Source organism: Chiloscyllium punctatum, chromosome 5 (genome assembly GCF_047496795.1).
Source record: "Chiloscyllium punctatum isolate Juve2018m chromosome 5, sChiPun1.3, whole genome shotgun sequence".
In the NCBI taxonomy this organism is placed as follows: domain Eukaryota; kingdom Metazoa; phylum Chordata; class Chondrichthyes; order Orectolobiformes; family Hemiscylliidae; genus Chiloscyllium; species Chiloscyllium punctatum.
Window position 1 is genome coordinate 139,072,798 of NC_092743.1, and position 18,215 is coordinate 139,091,012.

General features: G+C 41.1%; 1 protein-coding gene across 5 annotated transcripts in view; it reads right to left on the reverse strand.

Moving 5' to 3' along the window:
* The window catches only part of cspp1a (centrosome and spindle pole associated protein 1a), a 156,280-nt gene that overhangs the window by 85,664 nt on the left and 52,401 nt on the right, over positions 1–18,215 (reverse strand). For all 5 annotated transcript variants that reach the window (XM_072571488.1, XM_072571489.1, XM_072571490.1 and 2 more), the window contains one exon: positions 2,982–3,076. In XM_072571488.1, coding sequence (XP_072427589.1) covers positions 2,982–3,076 — 95 coding nt within the window. The remainder of the gene's footprint in view (positions 1–2,981; positions 3,077–18,215) is intronic.

Sequence of the window (18,215 nt, forward strand, 5' to 3'; positions counted from 1 at the left end):
GAAGCTTCATTATGTTTTAAGTCTAATCATCTTCATACTCAGACTTAGTGCCACGGAGAAGTAAAGAAAAGGAAACTAATCCGACAGACCAGATCTCGCCATGGAATTACCTATCTCATGTGCCAAAAAGTCGAGGGGTCAAGAATTAACCTGTTCAGTCATTTGAAGATCCATGGCAAAACTCTCAAACCGGAGTAAAATTCTAATCCTCTAACAACAAAGTAGTCATTCTAATATAATTATCCATTTCTACCACCTATAGCATTGCTCAAGTTCATACAAAATAGGTTAAATAATTTGGCATATTTCACTTGGGATTCACAACTAAACATCTCAGAATAAGTTAAACTGCATTCCATTGTGGGCCAAAGAGCCTCTTCTGGTGCTGTATGACTCTGTTGTATCTAGAATCTAGAATCCCTACAGTTTGGAAACAGGCCCTTCAACATCAACCCTCCAAAGAGACCCATTCCCCAAACCTATTACTCTACATTTACCACTGACTAATGCATCTAATCTGCACATCCCGAAACACAATGGGCAATTTACATGGCTAATTCACCCAACTTGCACACCTTTGGATTGTGGAAGGAAACCGGAGCACCCGGAGGAAACCCATGCAGATACGGAAAGAATGTGCAAACTCCATACGTCGCCCAAGGCTGGAATCACTCCTGGCTCCCTGGCACTCTGAGGCAGCAGTGCTAACCACTGAGCTATCATGCCATAACTTATAGAGTCATAGAGACGTACAGCATGGAAACAGACCCTTCGGTCCAACCCGTCCATGCCAACCAGATATCCCAACCCAATCTAGTCCCACCTGCCAGCACCTGGCCCATATCCCTCCAAACCCTTCCTATTCATATACTCATCCAGATGCCTTTTAAATGTTGCAATTGTACCAGCCTCCACCACTTCCTCGGACAGCTCATTCCATACCTGTACCACCTTCCCATGAAAAAGCTGCCCCTTAGGTCTCTTTTATACCTTTCCCTTCTCACCCTAAACCTATGTCTTCTAGTTCTAGACTCCCCCACCACAGGGTTGAGACTTTGCCTATTTATCCTATCGATGCTCATGATTTTATAAACCTCTATAAAGGTCACCCCGCAGCCTCCAACGCACCAGAGAAAACAGCCCCAGCCTGTTCAACCTCTCCCTATAGCTCAAATCCTCCAACCCTGGCAACATCCTTGTAAATCTTTTCTGAACCCTTTTAAGTTTCACAATATCTTTCCAATAGGAAGGAGACCAGAACTGCATGCAGTATTCCAACAGTGGCCTAACCAAAGTCCTGTACAGCCGCAACATGACCTCCCAACTCCTGTACTCAATACCAATAAAGGAAAGCATAACACACACCTTCCTCACTATCCTATCCACCTGCGACTCCACTTTCAAGGAGCTATGAACCTGCACTCCAAGGTCTCTTTGTTCAGCAACACTCCCTGGGACCTTACCATTAAGTGTATAAATCCTGCTAAGATTTGTTTTCCCAAAATGCAGCACCTCACATTTATCTAAATTAAACTCCATCTGCCACTTCCCAGCCCATTGGCCCATCTGGTCCAGATCCTGTTGTAATCTGAGGTAACCCTCTTCGCTGTCCACTACACCTCCAATTTTGGTGTCATCTGCAAACTTACAAATTATATTCGCATCCAAATCATTTATACAAACAATGATAAGTAGTGGACCCAGCACTGATCCTTGTGGCACCCCACTGGTCACAGGCCTCCAGTCTGAAAAACAACCCTCCAACTGTATTTGAGTTATTTCAGTATGCCTTTTCACCACTTTTGTGAAGTGCTAAATGTATGCTTTATACTGCACTACATAGTAAAGGCCTCACTACCAAAAACCTTCCCAGTGTTCAACATTCCCAATGTGATTTTGTTCGACTGCAAATAAAGCCTCTCCCAGTCATCAAATTGCGCCATCAACTTTGACAAAAAGCTTTAACTGCTGCACAAGTAATGTGCAGTTAGTTATCAACAAAGAAATAGGCAAAGCAAGACCACAGACAGAATTATACTTGCACTCTTAATCCAAATAACTATTGTCCTTAAATGCTGTTCTGTATTTTTGGGCAGTTTTCATCACACACTAAATTTATGACAGTGTTACAATAGCCTCAGATATTTAAATAAGGTAATGCATAAAACATTAATAGTGGTATGAAGTTACTTCAATTTTTATTTTGAGGATTGAAATATTACAAACTATTTGGATATTTAATCCAAGTCTTTTATACAGAGGGCTCATAAAAAAGATTACTTCTGAAGTCACATGGCTTAAGTTAATTGTTCGGTTGACTGGAAATCACATGCCTAGATTTATTACTGCCAAGTGTTTTTTTTTGGATATTGTATGGAGTTGTCAGTATCCAGCCTGCCGAGAATGAAAAGATATCAAACTCATCATCTACCCTCAGAAAATTCTTGTGGAGAGTTCAGTGGAAGACTTGAAAACTAATGCATCTATTCTCCTGAAAAATCTCAATTCTCAACACATCCTGAACGAGTGGTGTCTGCAAAAATCCCAGTGACAACTTGCTTACATTTAGTAATGTCCATGAGTGCCAGGGCGCCAACTGAAAGGCATCTTGAACATTTCATGCATTGTTCTTTTCTCCTTCAAGAACCAATAATTACTGGCCAGAGTTTTTTTCTTATGTAAAGGGCAGGGCAGGGAGGTGAGGATGAAAGTTGGTGGACCCTATTGCAGGAAGAGCTAACCATACTCAAAGAATGATATCCTGAGAAGAATCAATATCTTTAGGAAAGTCAAAAAGAGATGAAAATAGGAGAGAAACAATTAAAAAAAGAAACTTCAACTTGGATTTAGGTTTTTTTTATGCAGGAGAAGTTAAAGTATTGACCAAGAACTGGAATGTTCATGCAAAGCAAATATTCAGATCATGGTTCACAGTATTACAAGTCAAATACAAATACATACTTCGAACATTTTTAACTTACCCACCAACAATCCTGTTGCAAACATAACTTCATCTTTCACTGAAGCAGATTTTGAGCGTAGTTTCTGTGAGTTATGCACTTCGCTTATCAAATATCTATAGATGGAACGAAAAGACAAGAATACAGAAACAATAAATACATCATAACTGTGCAGCACCCGATCAAAGATAATAATGACTTTATATAAATACCCATAAATATATCAACATTGACTTACATTTCTGGAGTTCAATATGCAAGTCTAATTTAAATTTTAACTTCAACATCTAAAAACCTGAATGTCCATGCATACAATAATTTCATGCAAAGTTCAAAAATCCATATTACAATTCATTGAAGATAATTTTTTTTGTAATCAAATTATTCCCTTCATTTGTAAAAAGCTTGATACATGAGGAAAAGTTGGTGATCTGATTTTCAATGGCAGTGTGGGCCATACCATGATTTTTAGACAATGAGATTGTACAAGATTGCCACATCTGTAGAAAGTGTCTCTGTCCTGAGATTCTCCAGCACAGAGTTGTTGAGTTGAACAGTAAATTAAAGACATTGACGCTTAAGTTTTCCAGATTTTAAGGATTCTTGGAAAACTGTTACCAGTGCATCCACTACCTCTGTAACTATTTCCTTTAATATCCTAGAATGTGTCCTATCAGGTCTAGAGGATTTATTGGCCTTTGACACATAAGAAAACTTATGTGTCAAAGGCCAATAAATCCTCTAGACTTGACAGGACACATTCTAGGCTATTAAAGGAAATAGTTACGGAGATAGTGGATGCACTGGTAACAGTTTTCCAAGATTCCTCAAAATCTGGAAAATTCCTACAGTATTGAAAAATTGCCAACGTAACAGCTTTATTTAAAAAGCGAAGGAGACAAAGAAAAGCAACTATAGGCCAGTTAACTTCACATCAGTTATTTTGGTAAATGCTATTCTACTATAAAAGAATGTAATAACAGAGCATTTAAAAATGCATAATACGATAAAGCAGAATCAGCATGGCTCTCTGAAGCATTTCTTTTCAGTATTTTGCTGCAGAAATAGTGTGCCCTCTGTTATGTAGAGACTTTTCTTGCAATCATTTCTACAACAGGTTATAAAATTCCAGAATGCACATGAGATATTTACTGTTGATTTTGAATTCTGAGAAGCTTCTTCAAGGTTGCTATTGAGCCTAGTCATGTTTAATGTGTTTTTAAACAGAGACATTAACTTGGTTTTCAATTCCCTCATGTCAATTAAGAAATTGATGTTAATGCATATCACTTGGAAAATAAGAAATAAATTGGGGAGAACAGCAAACCTATACATACACAAATCACTAAATGTTGCAACATAGGTCCATAAAGGCCATTACAAAAACAAGCCCAAGGTTTATTTCTAAAATTGAAAAGTATAAGTTATAGCACACTTGTATCAAACCATGTTTAAATCACTCTGGGGAGTATCATATGCTGCTTTGGATACCATATTACAAAAAAGGATATAGAGTTAAGACTGTAAGACTGAGAAGTAGAAGTTTTTTCTCCATAACCCTAGATTCCCTTACTAAATAAAAATCTGCCCATTTTAGCCTTGAATATACTTGGTAAAATAGCCGCTGCAGCCCTCTACAGTATATATTTCCAGATTCACTAACTTCAGAAGAAATTTCTTCTCACCTCTGTCTTAAATAGGCAATCCCTTTATTCAGAATATGTCATCTGGTCCCAGACTCTGCCACAAAAGGTAAACAACTTTGCAGCCTCTTTTGGTGGAAAGACTACAAAACAGATTACATGAAAACTACAAAGTTGTTTCAATCAGGGGAAAATGAAAAAACTAAGTCTTATTTCTCCCCAACAGAGAAAGCAGAGAAGTCCTTCAGTAAAAGCCTTTTATGAAAAAAGTTTCAAGAGTGTTCATGTACAGGAGTAAAATTGAACTTAGATCCCTGCTTTATGAGGTCCGTTATTGTCCAAAAACACATGTATTGTCCAAAAATACAGACCTTTGCTACAAAAACACTCTGGATTCAATGATGCTAAAGGGGTGAAGCCTGCGTGTTTTCACATGCATACACACGCACTTAAAATTCTGTACAAGGGATAGAGTATGATGTCAGTATATCCCAGAGGACCTCGATATAGTACCACAAGAGTTTTAATGAGATATATATACATATATATATATATATATATTACAACAGTCCAGCATTTCTCCTTTGATAGCTTATTAAGATTCTTGATGTGCCATCTTAGGTAACATTTCATGATGCAAGAACGTCCCATCCTCTCTCAGATGACAGGATTCATTTGTCGATGTTACCACTCAACCTGTACTCTTGTTGTTGCCCGAAAGCCAAACAGAATGCTACCACCCATTGCTAGAAGTGGTGCAGTGCAGAGCCTGGCTTTTGATGGCCAAAGCCACATCAATAGCCAAGGCTAACTGCAGTCCTCCTCTACATTTATAAATCATGCTGCAGCCACTGGGATAGCATTGCTTATGAGCACTTGTCATCATCAGCAGTCCCTCAGATCAAAGATGATGTCTATCAGACTAGATGATTCTTCAGATAACTAAGGAGCCTAATCTTGGACGCTCAGGTTTTTTTCTACAGTTGGGGCAGGTTGGGTAGGGTAATTGAATTTTCAGGCCCTGGCTGACTTCCTTATCCTCCATCTGCTGCTGACATTCCACTTTGCAGTTGAATCATAGAGTCATAGAAATAGACCCTTTGTTTCAGCTCGTCTATGCCGACTAGATATTCTAACCTAATCTAATGCCATTTGCCAGCATTTAGCCCATACCCCTCTAAACTCTTCCTATTAATATACCCACCAGATGCCTTTTAAATGTTGCAATTGTAACAGCTTCCACTTCGTCCTCTGGCAGCTCATTCCATGCACACACCACCCTCTGCGTGAAAAAGTTGTCTCTTCGGTCCCTTTTACATCTTTCCCCTCTCACCCTAAACCTATACCCTCTAATTCTGGACTCCACCAACCCAGGGAAAAGACCTTGTCCATTTACCCTATCCATTCCCCACATGATTTTATAAACCTCAATAAGGTTACTGAGTCTTACAGTGGTTTGTTGGATCAGGAGGTGCCATGGTGAACCGTTGTATTTTTCACCCCTCAGTGGTGTCAATGCCTCCATGCTTCAAGTTGATCTTGAGCATATCCTTATAACTTGTTATTTGATTGGCATTTATGCACTGGGAGACTAGAAATGTCAACGGTAGTGGCTTTTCAGCATCTGGACAAAATGGCCCATCCATGGGAATGGTTCCTTCAGAAGAAGGGCTTCAATGCTGGCAGATGTAGCTTCATGGGTATGTTTGCATTAGTCTGATGGTTCTCTCATTTGACCCTCAGGATTCGACATAGGCACTGCAGGGGGAAGCTCTCAGAGATCTTAATAAGAGTAGAATAGAGGAGAATATCCTTTATTGTCAACATGTACTCCATTTCAGAAGTACAACGAAAAGCTTTTACAATGGCTGCCTTTAATGGTGCCATCTTAGGTACAAGTACCTGCGTACAAATCTTAGAGTTAAAAAAAACTGTTGTTTTACAGAGTAAAAAAAAGATTAGCATGGAACAGTGAAAAAGTCTAGAATGTTAATAAAATCAATGAATGGTCCAGTTTTTGTACAATTCAACACAACAACCTTATAGGCCAAGACCTCTGTCAAAAGATCTTTTCAAAGTCAATAAAGACACAATGGTGCAGCTTGAAGACGACAGTGATGGCCCAATTGATTCAGTGCTGAGTGCCTTCAACACCAGTAACCCCTTACATGCACTAGGCATGGGACACACAAAAGGCAGCACCAAGACAGTGCACAAAGGTGATAAAATAACATTGGAAAATTTGATTGATAAAGCTGGTTTGTGAAGTTCAATTTTGATTGCTTTTATTTCGGCATTGTAATTTCAAGGATGCTGTAATTGTCAGTAACAGATGGCAAATAAGATGCATGTCTGTTGAACAGCAAGCTGGAGCTACATTCACTGAAGCTGCAGTAACATTGCCAGACCTTGAAAAGAGAACATGTTAATTGTGAACTCCATTTCTCTTCACTGCACACAGATGCTGGCTGTAGGACTACGTTCTCATGATGACAAGGCTTTGCAGGATGCAGTAGACCACAACAAATTCTGAAAATCACTCAAGTTCTTCCAGAGCAGTCTAGACAGCAAAAGCACTGATCTGGTCAATGCCATTTCGTCTGGCATGGACCTTGTTACATGCATGCTGCCCACCAAATTCATAGATAGACTTGATTCTGATCAGCATTTGTTAGATTCTCATGGTGTCTAAAATACTGATGTTCCAGCAGACTGGTGCAAAATAAGGACATCATGATGATGCAAGAGTTACTGGCCTGTGTGTTACAATAACTCACAGTCCTTACAATAACTCATGGTCACGTACATTGAAGAAATGGAACACTTTGTGGTTGTAATATATCTTAATTTGCTTGAAAGAACAGCAAAGCAACATGCGCAAGTTAAGAGTACCCTACATTATAGGGAAGCTTGTTAACAAGACAAAGTTGCATACTTGTTCCATTTGCACTTCTCTGGGACGAATGTTAATAATGAATTATTTGGACACAGTGTCAGTAACCTTCTTTATTTCAAACAAATTAAGAAGGAACAAGAGGCCACTTGGCCCTTTGAGCCTGCTCCCCCAAGCAGTAAGCTCATTTGATTTTAACCTCAACTCTACATTCCTGCACATCCCTAACAATCTTTCATTCTTTTGGCAATCAAGAATCTAACTCTGCCTTAAAAATATTTGAAGATTATGCATCCCTTCCACAGGGACAACCAGAACACACTGCATCTCCGAACTCTGCAACCTGTCACCATTTAGACAATATGCTTTTTTGCATACTTTCTGCCGCACTTTTTCACAAATTGTACTCCATTTGCCAGATCTTTGCCCACTCACTTAAACTATCTGGAGCCCTTTGAGGGCTCTTTATATCCCATTCATAACTCATTTTCCTGTCTATCTTTGTGTCATCAGCAACTCAAAACTAATACCAATGCATTATATAAGGTAATGTGGGTAGTGTGTTGGGTCATGGCATGTCCTTGACACATTTTCTGTCTGCTAAGAATGTGCAGATGAAGTTGCAGGGACATCCGTTCTTGGCAAAGATTTTGTAGATGTGTTCTCCTTCCTCTCTTCGCAGATCAGGAGTGCTGCAGTGTATTGTAGTCCTTTTGAACAGTTTCCTAATGCAGGAAGGCTCCTTTAGGGCGTTGGATAGAGGTGAGGGAGGAGGTGTGGGCACAGGTTTTACAGTTCCTGCGGTGGCAGGGGAAAGTGCCAGAATGGGAGGGTGGGTCGTAGGGGGGTGTGGACCTGACCAGGTAGTCATGGAGGGAACAGTCTTTGCGGAAGGCGGAAAGGGGGGGGGGGGGAGGGGGGGGGGGGGGGGGGGGGAGGGAAATATATCCCTGGTGGTGGGGTCTTTTTGGAGGTGGCTGAAATGTCAGCGGATGATTTTGTAGGGTGGAAAGTTGGCTATGTAGAACAGATGATCTTCCGTAATTACACCGGCACCACTCCCCACCTCTTCCTCCGCTACATTGATGACTGCATTGGCGCCACCTCGTGCTCCCACGAGGAGGTTGAGCAATTCATCAACTTCAGCCACCTCCAAAAAGACCCCACCACCAGGGATATATTTCCCTCCCCACCACTTTCTGCCTTCCGCAAAGACCGTTCCCTCTGTGACTACCTGGTCAGGTCCACACCCCCCTACGACCCACCCTCCCATTCTGGTACTTTCCCCTGCCACCGCAGGAACTGTAAAACCTGTGCCCACACCTCCTCCCTCACCTCTATCCAAGGCCCTAAAGGAGTCTTCCACATCCATCAAAGTTTCACCTGCACATCCACCAATATCATTTATTGTATCCGTTGCTCCCGATGTGGTCTCCTCTACATTGGGGAGACTGGGCGCCTCCTAGCAGAGCGCTTTAGGGAACATCTCAGAGACACCCGCACCAATCAACCAAACCGCCCTGTGGCCCAACATTTCAACTCCCCCTCCCACTCTGCCGAGGACATGGAGGTCCTGGGCCTCCTTCATCGCCGCTCCCTCACCACCAGACGCCTGGAGGAAGAACGCCTCATCTTCCGCCTCGGAACACTTCAGCCCCAGGGCATCAATGTGGACTTCAACAGCTTCCTCATTTCCCCTTCTCCCACCTCATCCTAGTTTCAAACTTCCAGCTCAGCATTGTCTCCTTGACTTGTCCGGACTTGTCCTACCTGCCTATCTTCTTTTCCACCTATCCACTCCACCCTCTCCTCCTTGACCTATCACCTTCATCTCCTCCCCCATTTACCCATTGTACTCTATGTTACTCTCTCCCCACCCCCACCCTCCTCTAGCTTATCTCTCCACGCTTCAGGCTCACTGCCTTTATTCCTGATGAAGGGCTTTTGCCCGAAACGTCGATTTCGCTGGTCATTGGATGCTGCCTGAACTGCTGTGCTCTTCCAGCACCACTAATCCAGTATTTGGTTTTCAGCATCTGCAGTCATTGTTTTTACCTACCCAAACCCATTCCCCTTTCCTATTACTCTACATTTCCCCTGACTAATGGACCTAACCTACACACCCCTGAACACGAAGGACAATTTAGCATGGCTAATTCACCTAACCTGCACATCTTTGGACTGTGAGAGGACACCAGGGCACTAAGAGGAAACCCACGCAGACACTGGGAGAATGTGCAAACTCCACACAGACAGCCACCCAAGGCTGCAATTAAATTCGGGTACCTGGTGCTGTGAGGCAGCAGTGCTAACCACTGAGCCACAAGCATCTCTTGTGTGTATTTGGGTGGATGCTGTTTTAATTCAGGATCTTGTCAGTGCTATCCCGGGTCAGTGATATCGCGGGTCAGTGCTATCCCGGGTCAATGCTTTCCTGGGTCAGGGCTTTCCCGGGTCAGGGCTATCCCCGGTCAGTACTCTCCTGGTTCAGTGCTATCCTGGGTCAGTGCTATCCCGGGTCAGTGTGTGTGGCTTTTCTGTAAACTTTTGTTGTGCCATCGCCGTTCTGTGTTCTTCTAGCATCACACACCTAGGAATGAAAGCTGGTTGTTAGATTTCCTTGTCTCTCTCAAATTTGATCCCTGTGAGCATGGTGTTCATAATTCAGTGTGCGCTCTCCATCTTAGTTCATAGTAAAGTGTCATCCATATGTCTGATCCAAAGTATATAAGCTTATGTAAAAAAAAACACTCAGAACTGACAGGATTCATGTCAGCACATAAACTGACAGTCGCACTCAGACACCACTCACCAGAGCAAAAGACCCAAACCCATCATGTGCAGGACAGATGTGGTGTACAAGATTCCATTCAGAGACTGCACGAAATCCTATATAGACAAACAGACAGGCAACTAGCAATCCGCATTCATGAACCTCAACTAGCCACGAAACGCTAAGACCAGCTGTCCCTAGTAGCTACTCACACAGATATCAGGGACCACAAATTTGACAGGGACAACAAAAATATGACAAGCCAAACAGAGGACAGACAGAGAATATCTAGAAGCATGGTACTCATCCATCAATAAACATTGGTCTAGACCCAATATATCAACCACTACAACGAACAACCGTAACCAGCAACCATAAGCAGCAGGAACAAAACCAAATAAATTCCAACCGACATGGTACATCAGTCCTCCACAGGAGGCTGCAAACACTGAGGATGTCACCTAGAAAGGGGAAGAAATGTCTGCAAACCAACTTCCCAGCTCAACGAACATACCCACAACAACTGCAACTGGTACCAGAGTTACAAATCTTCACACAAAGCTTGAGCCAATAGAAAGCAATAAATAACTATTTTGAAAGTAGTTAATGACTCCTTTAAAATGCAAGCTGCTTGACACTTTGAAAAGATTGGAAAAGCAAAGGGTGCTGATAAGGTCAGCAGTGAAGAAGAATATTAGACCAAACGAGGAGGAAGCAAAATCAGTATGAAACAATAAGGAACACTGATGAGAGCTGTTTATAACCAACACGCCACCCCCAAATAGTTGTTGTGTCAAGAAGGGTATAAAGCAGAAATTAGAGATGGTATGACAAATGTAACAGAGTAAGAACGGGTTACAGCAAACTGAGCAAAATTGCAGCGTTGAAGATGAGTTCATGGAATGTATACCACAACTTTTTAGATCAAGAACTCCAGGGAAACAAGCTGTTTTAATTATACGTTTGCATGATAACAGAATGTTAATGAACAGCCTTATAATAAAGGCGACTCTTAAAAAATGAATACAATAGGATTTTAGTGTGTTTCAACATGATTTTTTAAAGTCAGAAACCAGGTTCTTAAATTTGAACAAAGCAAACTTCAAGGGTGTAAGGGTGGTTTGAATAGAGCAGATTGCAAAACTATGTTAAAAGGCATAATTGACGATAGTAATATAGACATTTAAAGAATTAGTTTAGAATTTTAAATATATTTTCCCTTAAGAAATGAACACCCCATGAAAGTGGTCCAACAAGAGGAATTAAGGATGGTATTCGATTAAAAGGAAGAGATTAATGATGCCAGCCAGAATAGGAAACCTGAGCATTGATAGATTTTAGAATTCAACAAAAAGATTACCGCAAAATTAAGAAAGAAAGAAAAATAGAGACTAAACCAACAAGAGGCAAAATAGATTATAAAGGTTTCTATAAAATGTGAGTAGGAACAGATGAACAAAAGTAAATGCAATCCTATTAGAGTTAGAGATGGTAATTAAAACAGAGAATAAAGAAATCACAGATATTAAACAAGACAGAAGTCAGAAAACATTCTAGAAATCGGGACAAACTTGAACAAAAATAAAAGACTCAAAGGTAGCAAATATTAACTTCAAAAGGATAAAGAGAGGTGGAAGAAATAGGCAAGTTAGCTTCATATCAGAAGTTTACAAAATGGTGGATTCTATTAATGGAGACTTGGTAACAGAATACTGACAAAATCATATTGATTAGACAGAATCAACATGAATTTGTATAAGAAGAATTTATTTTTGATGAATATATTGGAGTTTGTTTTGAGGATGCAACTAGCTGGGTACATAGAGAGACATGTATCGTATTGAATGATTCTTGAAAATCTGAGTCAGTTGCTAAATAATAATTTATTGCATGTCATGAGACTACTCTAACCATTCTTAAGCAGGCAGCCCCAGACCATAACTTTGCAATTTGTTTCGGTAAGTGTACAGTGAAAATTACCTAGAGTAAGTTAGCAAGGTTGACTACCAGGTTTTAAAAGACAAAAATTTATTAACAAAATTACACAACGAAACACAAAAAAAAAACAGAATACAGAACCCCTACAGAACTCAGTAAATCCAAACTGGACTTAATTATGCTGTTGTGAATATACACAACAGTCCCATTAAGCAAACCCCTTAAACACAGAAAAAATGAAATGAAGGCTTATAATCGAAGTTAGAAGGACAGATGGAGAGAGAGTTTAGTAGACTGTTTCCACACAGCTCCACAGCTGAACTCTCCAACTGCTCAACTAAAGAGTTGGCCACACCCCCTTGACTTGTACAGGTTAATTCTAAAACATGAAAGTTTTGGCACAAAGGCGAATTTGTTTATATACAAACAAAAAGGCCTTTCATCTCTGTACCAAAGCCAGCCGTTTCAAAGCCCAGCCTGTTTACAACCCCTCTCCAGGCTTTTAAGCTGACTTTCCTTTTTAAGTGTCAATTTCTGAAGCTCAAACAATCTGGCTTTTTCTCTCTCTTTTGCTTTTTTTATATAATATATTTTTATTAAGAAAAAATAGATTTTTAAATATTACAACAAATACAAAACAATGCAATTCAAAACAGTACAAATATAGTACAAAACGAAACCCAAATAATAAAACAAAATTCCCCAACCCACCCTCCTATATGAATGTATAAACATATATAGAGAAGTATAAATTTTTTTTAAAAACTAGCTATTTAACTATAAAATTCCTAACAACAAACAAATAAATAGTAATAACTTAGCCCAGCCAAACAAAACATTCATAGTTCCTCCTCCCTGGATATTGGGCTCATGAAACACAATCGTTATGGCTATATAAAAGCCTTTGTTAGTGTGGCAGATAAATCTGTGTCCAGGTATTTCAAAAAGGGTTGTCATGTCTTGTAAAAATTCTCAGTTTTGTGGTGTACCAGATTTGTGAAAAAATCCAGGGGAATATGCTCAATCTTCCGCCAACCCGACAGGCCTGGGGGGTTTTCTGATATTCAACCTAGCAAGATTTTCTTCCTTGCACAGAATGTAAGAATATTGAAACGTTTTACCTTATGCGAGTCTGCAGGAAATACAATGGGTAGGCCCAAACGGAGCAAAATAGGGTCCTTCTCCACCCCTACACCCAAAATCCTCTCTACTGCTCCCACCACAGCGCTCCAATATGTTTGAAGCCTGTCACAAGACCAAAGACAATAGGTAAGAGTACCCGTACAGACCTTGCACTTGGGACAAGCTGAAGATACCCCTGGTTTAAATTTTGACAAACAGTCTGGGGCTAAGTGGACCCTGTGGAGAATCTTCAACTGCTAAAAATGTGTTGCTGGAAAAGCGCAGCAGTTCAGGCAGCATTCAAGGAGCAGGAGAATCGACGTTTCGGGAATGAGCCCTTCTTCAGGAAGCCTGAAGAAGGGCTCAAGCCCGAAACGTCGATTCTCATGCTCTTTGGATGCTACCTGACCTGCTGCGCTTTTCCAGCAACACATTTTCAGCTCTGATCTCCAGCATCTGCAGTCCTCACTTTCTCCTAGAGAATCTTCAACTGTAAAGCATGGGTCCTATTGCAAATTGATATCTTCCTTGCATTCTCCCAAATATCCTCCCATGCCTCTGAAGAAACTTCAACACCCAGCTCTCTTTCCCACATCTTGCAGAGTCAATCAGACTCATCTGAGGTGGCACCCCCCCCAATTGGTGATATAGAGTACTGACAGAGAGCGTACTCTTAGACCTTAGCACCCCGCTTTCTATGTCAGATTTGTAGGGATCAGTCAAAAGTGTGGTCTTTTTTTGAATAAAATCCCTAACTTGAAAAAAATGAAAGAGGTCTCTCAGGTAACTCGTACTTCCGTACTAACTGATCGAAGGACATCATTACATCTCCCTCAAATAAATCACCCATGCAAGATATACCCCTAGCTGCCCAACGTTTAAATCCTGAATCTATCATACTTGGCTGAAAACTCGGCATACCCACTAAAGGTGTAAACAAAGATGTTTTGCCAATATTACCTTCCCTCTGCCGAATTGCCCTCCATGCTTTAACAGTATTGATGACTATTGAGTTATGACAATATTACCTAACTGTCCTCAGCTTGTCCAAAAACTGTGAATTGGTAAGGGGGCACCTTGCCTGGGAGACTTCGATATCTAGCCATATTGAAAGAGGATCCCCACAAACCCAATCACTCATGTAGGTCAAAAACGAGCTTAATTGGTCATTTTTAATGTCTGGAAGGTCTACTCCCCCCAATCTGTGAGGCAACTGCAGTTTGGCTAATTTAATGAAGGGCCGTTTATGGTGCCAGATAAAGGAGCCGAACCAACTGTTCAGTCTCCTGAGTGTTTGTTTATTGAAAATCAGGGGGAGCATCCGTATAGGGTATAGCAAACAAGGGAGAATATTCATCTTAATAAGCACTATCCGACCCAACCATGAGACTGGAAGTGCCTCCAATCTTTGGAGATCTTGTTTAATTTTTCCAAATAATTGAATAAAATTGGCTTTGAACACCCAATCCAGAACTGGAGTAATGAATATGCCCAAATATACAAAACCCCCCTGTGACCACCTAAATGGGAATCTATACTCACTCTCAAGAGCCAACTCTTTCGTAAGACCACCCATAGGCATAGCCTCTGATTTAGCAAAATTAATCTTATACTCTGAAAAAGCGCCAAGCACGTGAATGCATTGTATCAGGCAAGGCACTGAGACTGCTGGATTTGTCAAGAAAATTAGAACATCATCTGCATACAGCGAGATCTTATGTAATTTTGACCACACTTCTGGAGCTGATATAGAGATCCCCTAGAAATATTAAAATTGCGTGACGTACCCAGTTGGTAATGACCGGAGCGAGAGGTACACTGAAGAGAACCCATCTTATGAAAACTTCGCCCAGACCAAACCGGTCTAGAGTATAGAAAAGGTACGGCCACTCAACTTGGTCAAATGCCTTCTCTGTATCGAAAGAAATCACCAATCCCTGTATTGACTGCTGTTAGCATGCTTGAATTACGTTAAGCAGCCTCCTAACATTACTGAAGGGTCTGCGACCCTTTATGAAGCCCGTCTGATCCGCTTTAATAATAGAGGGTAACACATCTCCAGCCTTAACGTGAGAGCCTTAGAGAGGTTCTTAAAGTCCACATTTAAGAGCGAGATGGGCCTGTATGAAGCACAGTCTTCCGGATCCTTCCTTTTTTAAGGATAAGTGAAATATTGGCCTCTCTCAGAGATGGTGGGAGACAATCATGACTGTAAGAATCATTAAACATATTCAGCATCAAGACTGACAGTATACTTATAAATTCCTTATAGAATTTACTGGGAAGTCCATCAGGACCGGGCGCCTTTCCACTCTGAAGCTGCCTCACAGCTTCCTGTACTTCTTGCTCTGATAATGGGCATTGAGAAAGGACTGTTGTTCGGGAGTCACACCCGGGAGCTTCAGATCTCTAAAAAAGGATTCCATTTTGGCCTGCCCCTCCTCACAATTCTCAGACTGAAATAATTCATAGTAGAATCTCTGGAATGCCACATTAATCTTTTTAGAATCACATATTAAGTTCCCAGACCCTTCCCTAATCGCTGTAATGGTTTGTGGGGCACTTCTCTTTCTGGCAAGGTATGCTAAGTGTTTATGCTAAGTATTTGCCTGGCTTGTCACCATACTCATAACTTTTGCTTTGCAAAAGCCAGCTCCCTCTTTGCTGTCTGTGAGAGCACGGAATTTAGTGTAGACCGCAGTGCCATAATCCTCTGTAGTTTGACCAACGAGGGTCTTTCAAAATAGGCTTTCTCGGCTGCCTTCAACCGTGCTTCAAGGAGACATTGCTGCTCACCCTTCTGTCGCTTCCTACTGGTGGAATATGAAATAACTAACCCCCTGGCATAAGCTTTGGCAGTTTCCCAGAGAACAGATGAGCTATCAACCGAGCCTATGTTGATGTCTAGGAATGCCCAAAATTCCCTAGAGAAACACTCCACAAACTTCCTGTCCATGAGAATAAAGGGGTCCATTCACCAGTATCTTGAATCCACTGTAACATCCTGAATTTTAACCATGAGGAATACTGGAGCATGATCAGAGATGGCAATATTACCAATCGTACAGGATGCCACCAGATCCAGGGTTACCACAGGGGTCAGAAAAAAAAATCAATCCTCGTGTGACATCTGTGCGGATTGCAGAAAAACGTGAAATCCCTACCTGTAGGGTGGAGACACCTCCAGATGCCCACCAATCCTAATTTCCCACACAAACCCAATAACTGTTTAATTTGTGCAGAGGGTATCAAGGGACCTTTAGGCAACCTGTCTACTGTGGGGTCCATGAGGGAGTTAAAATCTCCTCCTATAATGATGTGCTGAGGCCTGAGACTTATCAGTTTAGAAAAAGCATCTACCAAGAATTTAAGAGGATGAGCTGGGGGACAATAAACATTTAAGATGCCATATTCTTCCCCATTTGTCAAGGCTTTAAGAATTACAAACCTCCCGTATGTGTGTTTAACACATTCCAACAATTTAAATGAGAGATTTTTCCTTCCCAATATAGCTACTCCCCTACTTCTGGTATTAAATTATGAAAAATAAACTCGGTCAAAGCAGTTCTGCTGTAATTTCAGATGCTCCTTGTCATCCAAATGTGTCTCCTGGAACAAAGCAATATCCACCTTCTCCTTTCTAAGACTCAAGGGTACCTTCTTCCCCTTAATTGGTGAGTGACTTCCCTTGATATTCCAGGTACACCATTTAATCAAATCACTAGCAATAATCTTCTGCAATTACATTTAAATTCCAGAGAGGAGGAACCCGAACCATAAATTGCTGAGCCTTAGTGTCGCATGGTCCACCAAATATAAAAACTACATAAACTAAAACCACTACATTTAACAAACATACAAAATTATTAAAAATAAAAAACAACAAAAACCAGAAAACAAATCAACATATAAAGCACCAAAAGCGCTGAGTAGGGGAGCTCACCCCCTGCCCGGAGGGTGCAACTACCCGTCCCGAACTGCCCATAAATAGGCACCTAACCATCTCAACCACCTTCACTTCTCTCAGCTACAGCCGCATTGCAAGCACAAGCTAAAAAGAATAAACACCCCATTGAATATCAATATGAATTTAAAAAATTCTTTTATATAAAAAAAGGGAATAAATATCCCTTTGATATGTCCTAACTTAGAAATTTAAAATGTACATCTTCACCACCGCCAGACACCGTTTGAACCAAATTATCATCAATAGAGGGGAAAAAAAGGGGAAAAACAAAACTCCAAACGAATTTCCTCTACTTCTTTCACAGAATGATAAACACATACCCAAGCAACAATATTTATACATACTACAATTGTTTAAATTAGATTAGTTTGTCCACAAAGTCTCTTGCCTTCTCCGATGTGTCAAAGAGATGCATGGATCGATCTAAGGTGATCTGAAGCACTGCCGGATATCTCAGGGAGTACTGAATCCCAAGCTCCTTCAATCTTCTCTTGACACCATCATACGATTTTCATTTCTGGATCACTGCCACTGAAAAGTCCTGAAAAAACATGATCTTAGACCCCTCGTAAATTAGGGCCTTTGGATCCTTCCCCTGGAGTCTGGAAGCCTCCATGACTCTCTCCTTATCCCGGTAAAGATGGAACCGCATCAGGAAAAAACGAGGGCGTTGACCCAGACCCGACCTCTGTGCTGCGACCTGGTGAGCCCTCTCTACCTTCAATCCTCTCATGCCAATCTCCAAGTCAAGGAATTTCGGAAGCCAATCTTCAACAAATTCCGCAAGCCGCTCACCTTCCTTACGCTCAGGCAGACTGATGATCTGAATGTCTTTTCTCCTGCCTCTGTTTTCAAGATCATCCACTTGGTCATGCAAATTACGAATCTGCATCTTCAGGGCTTGGATCTCTTCCTTGAA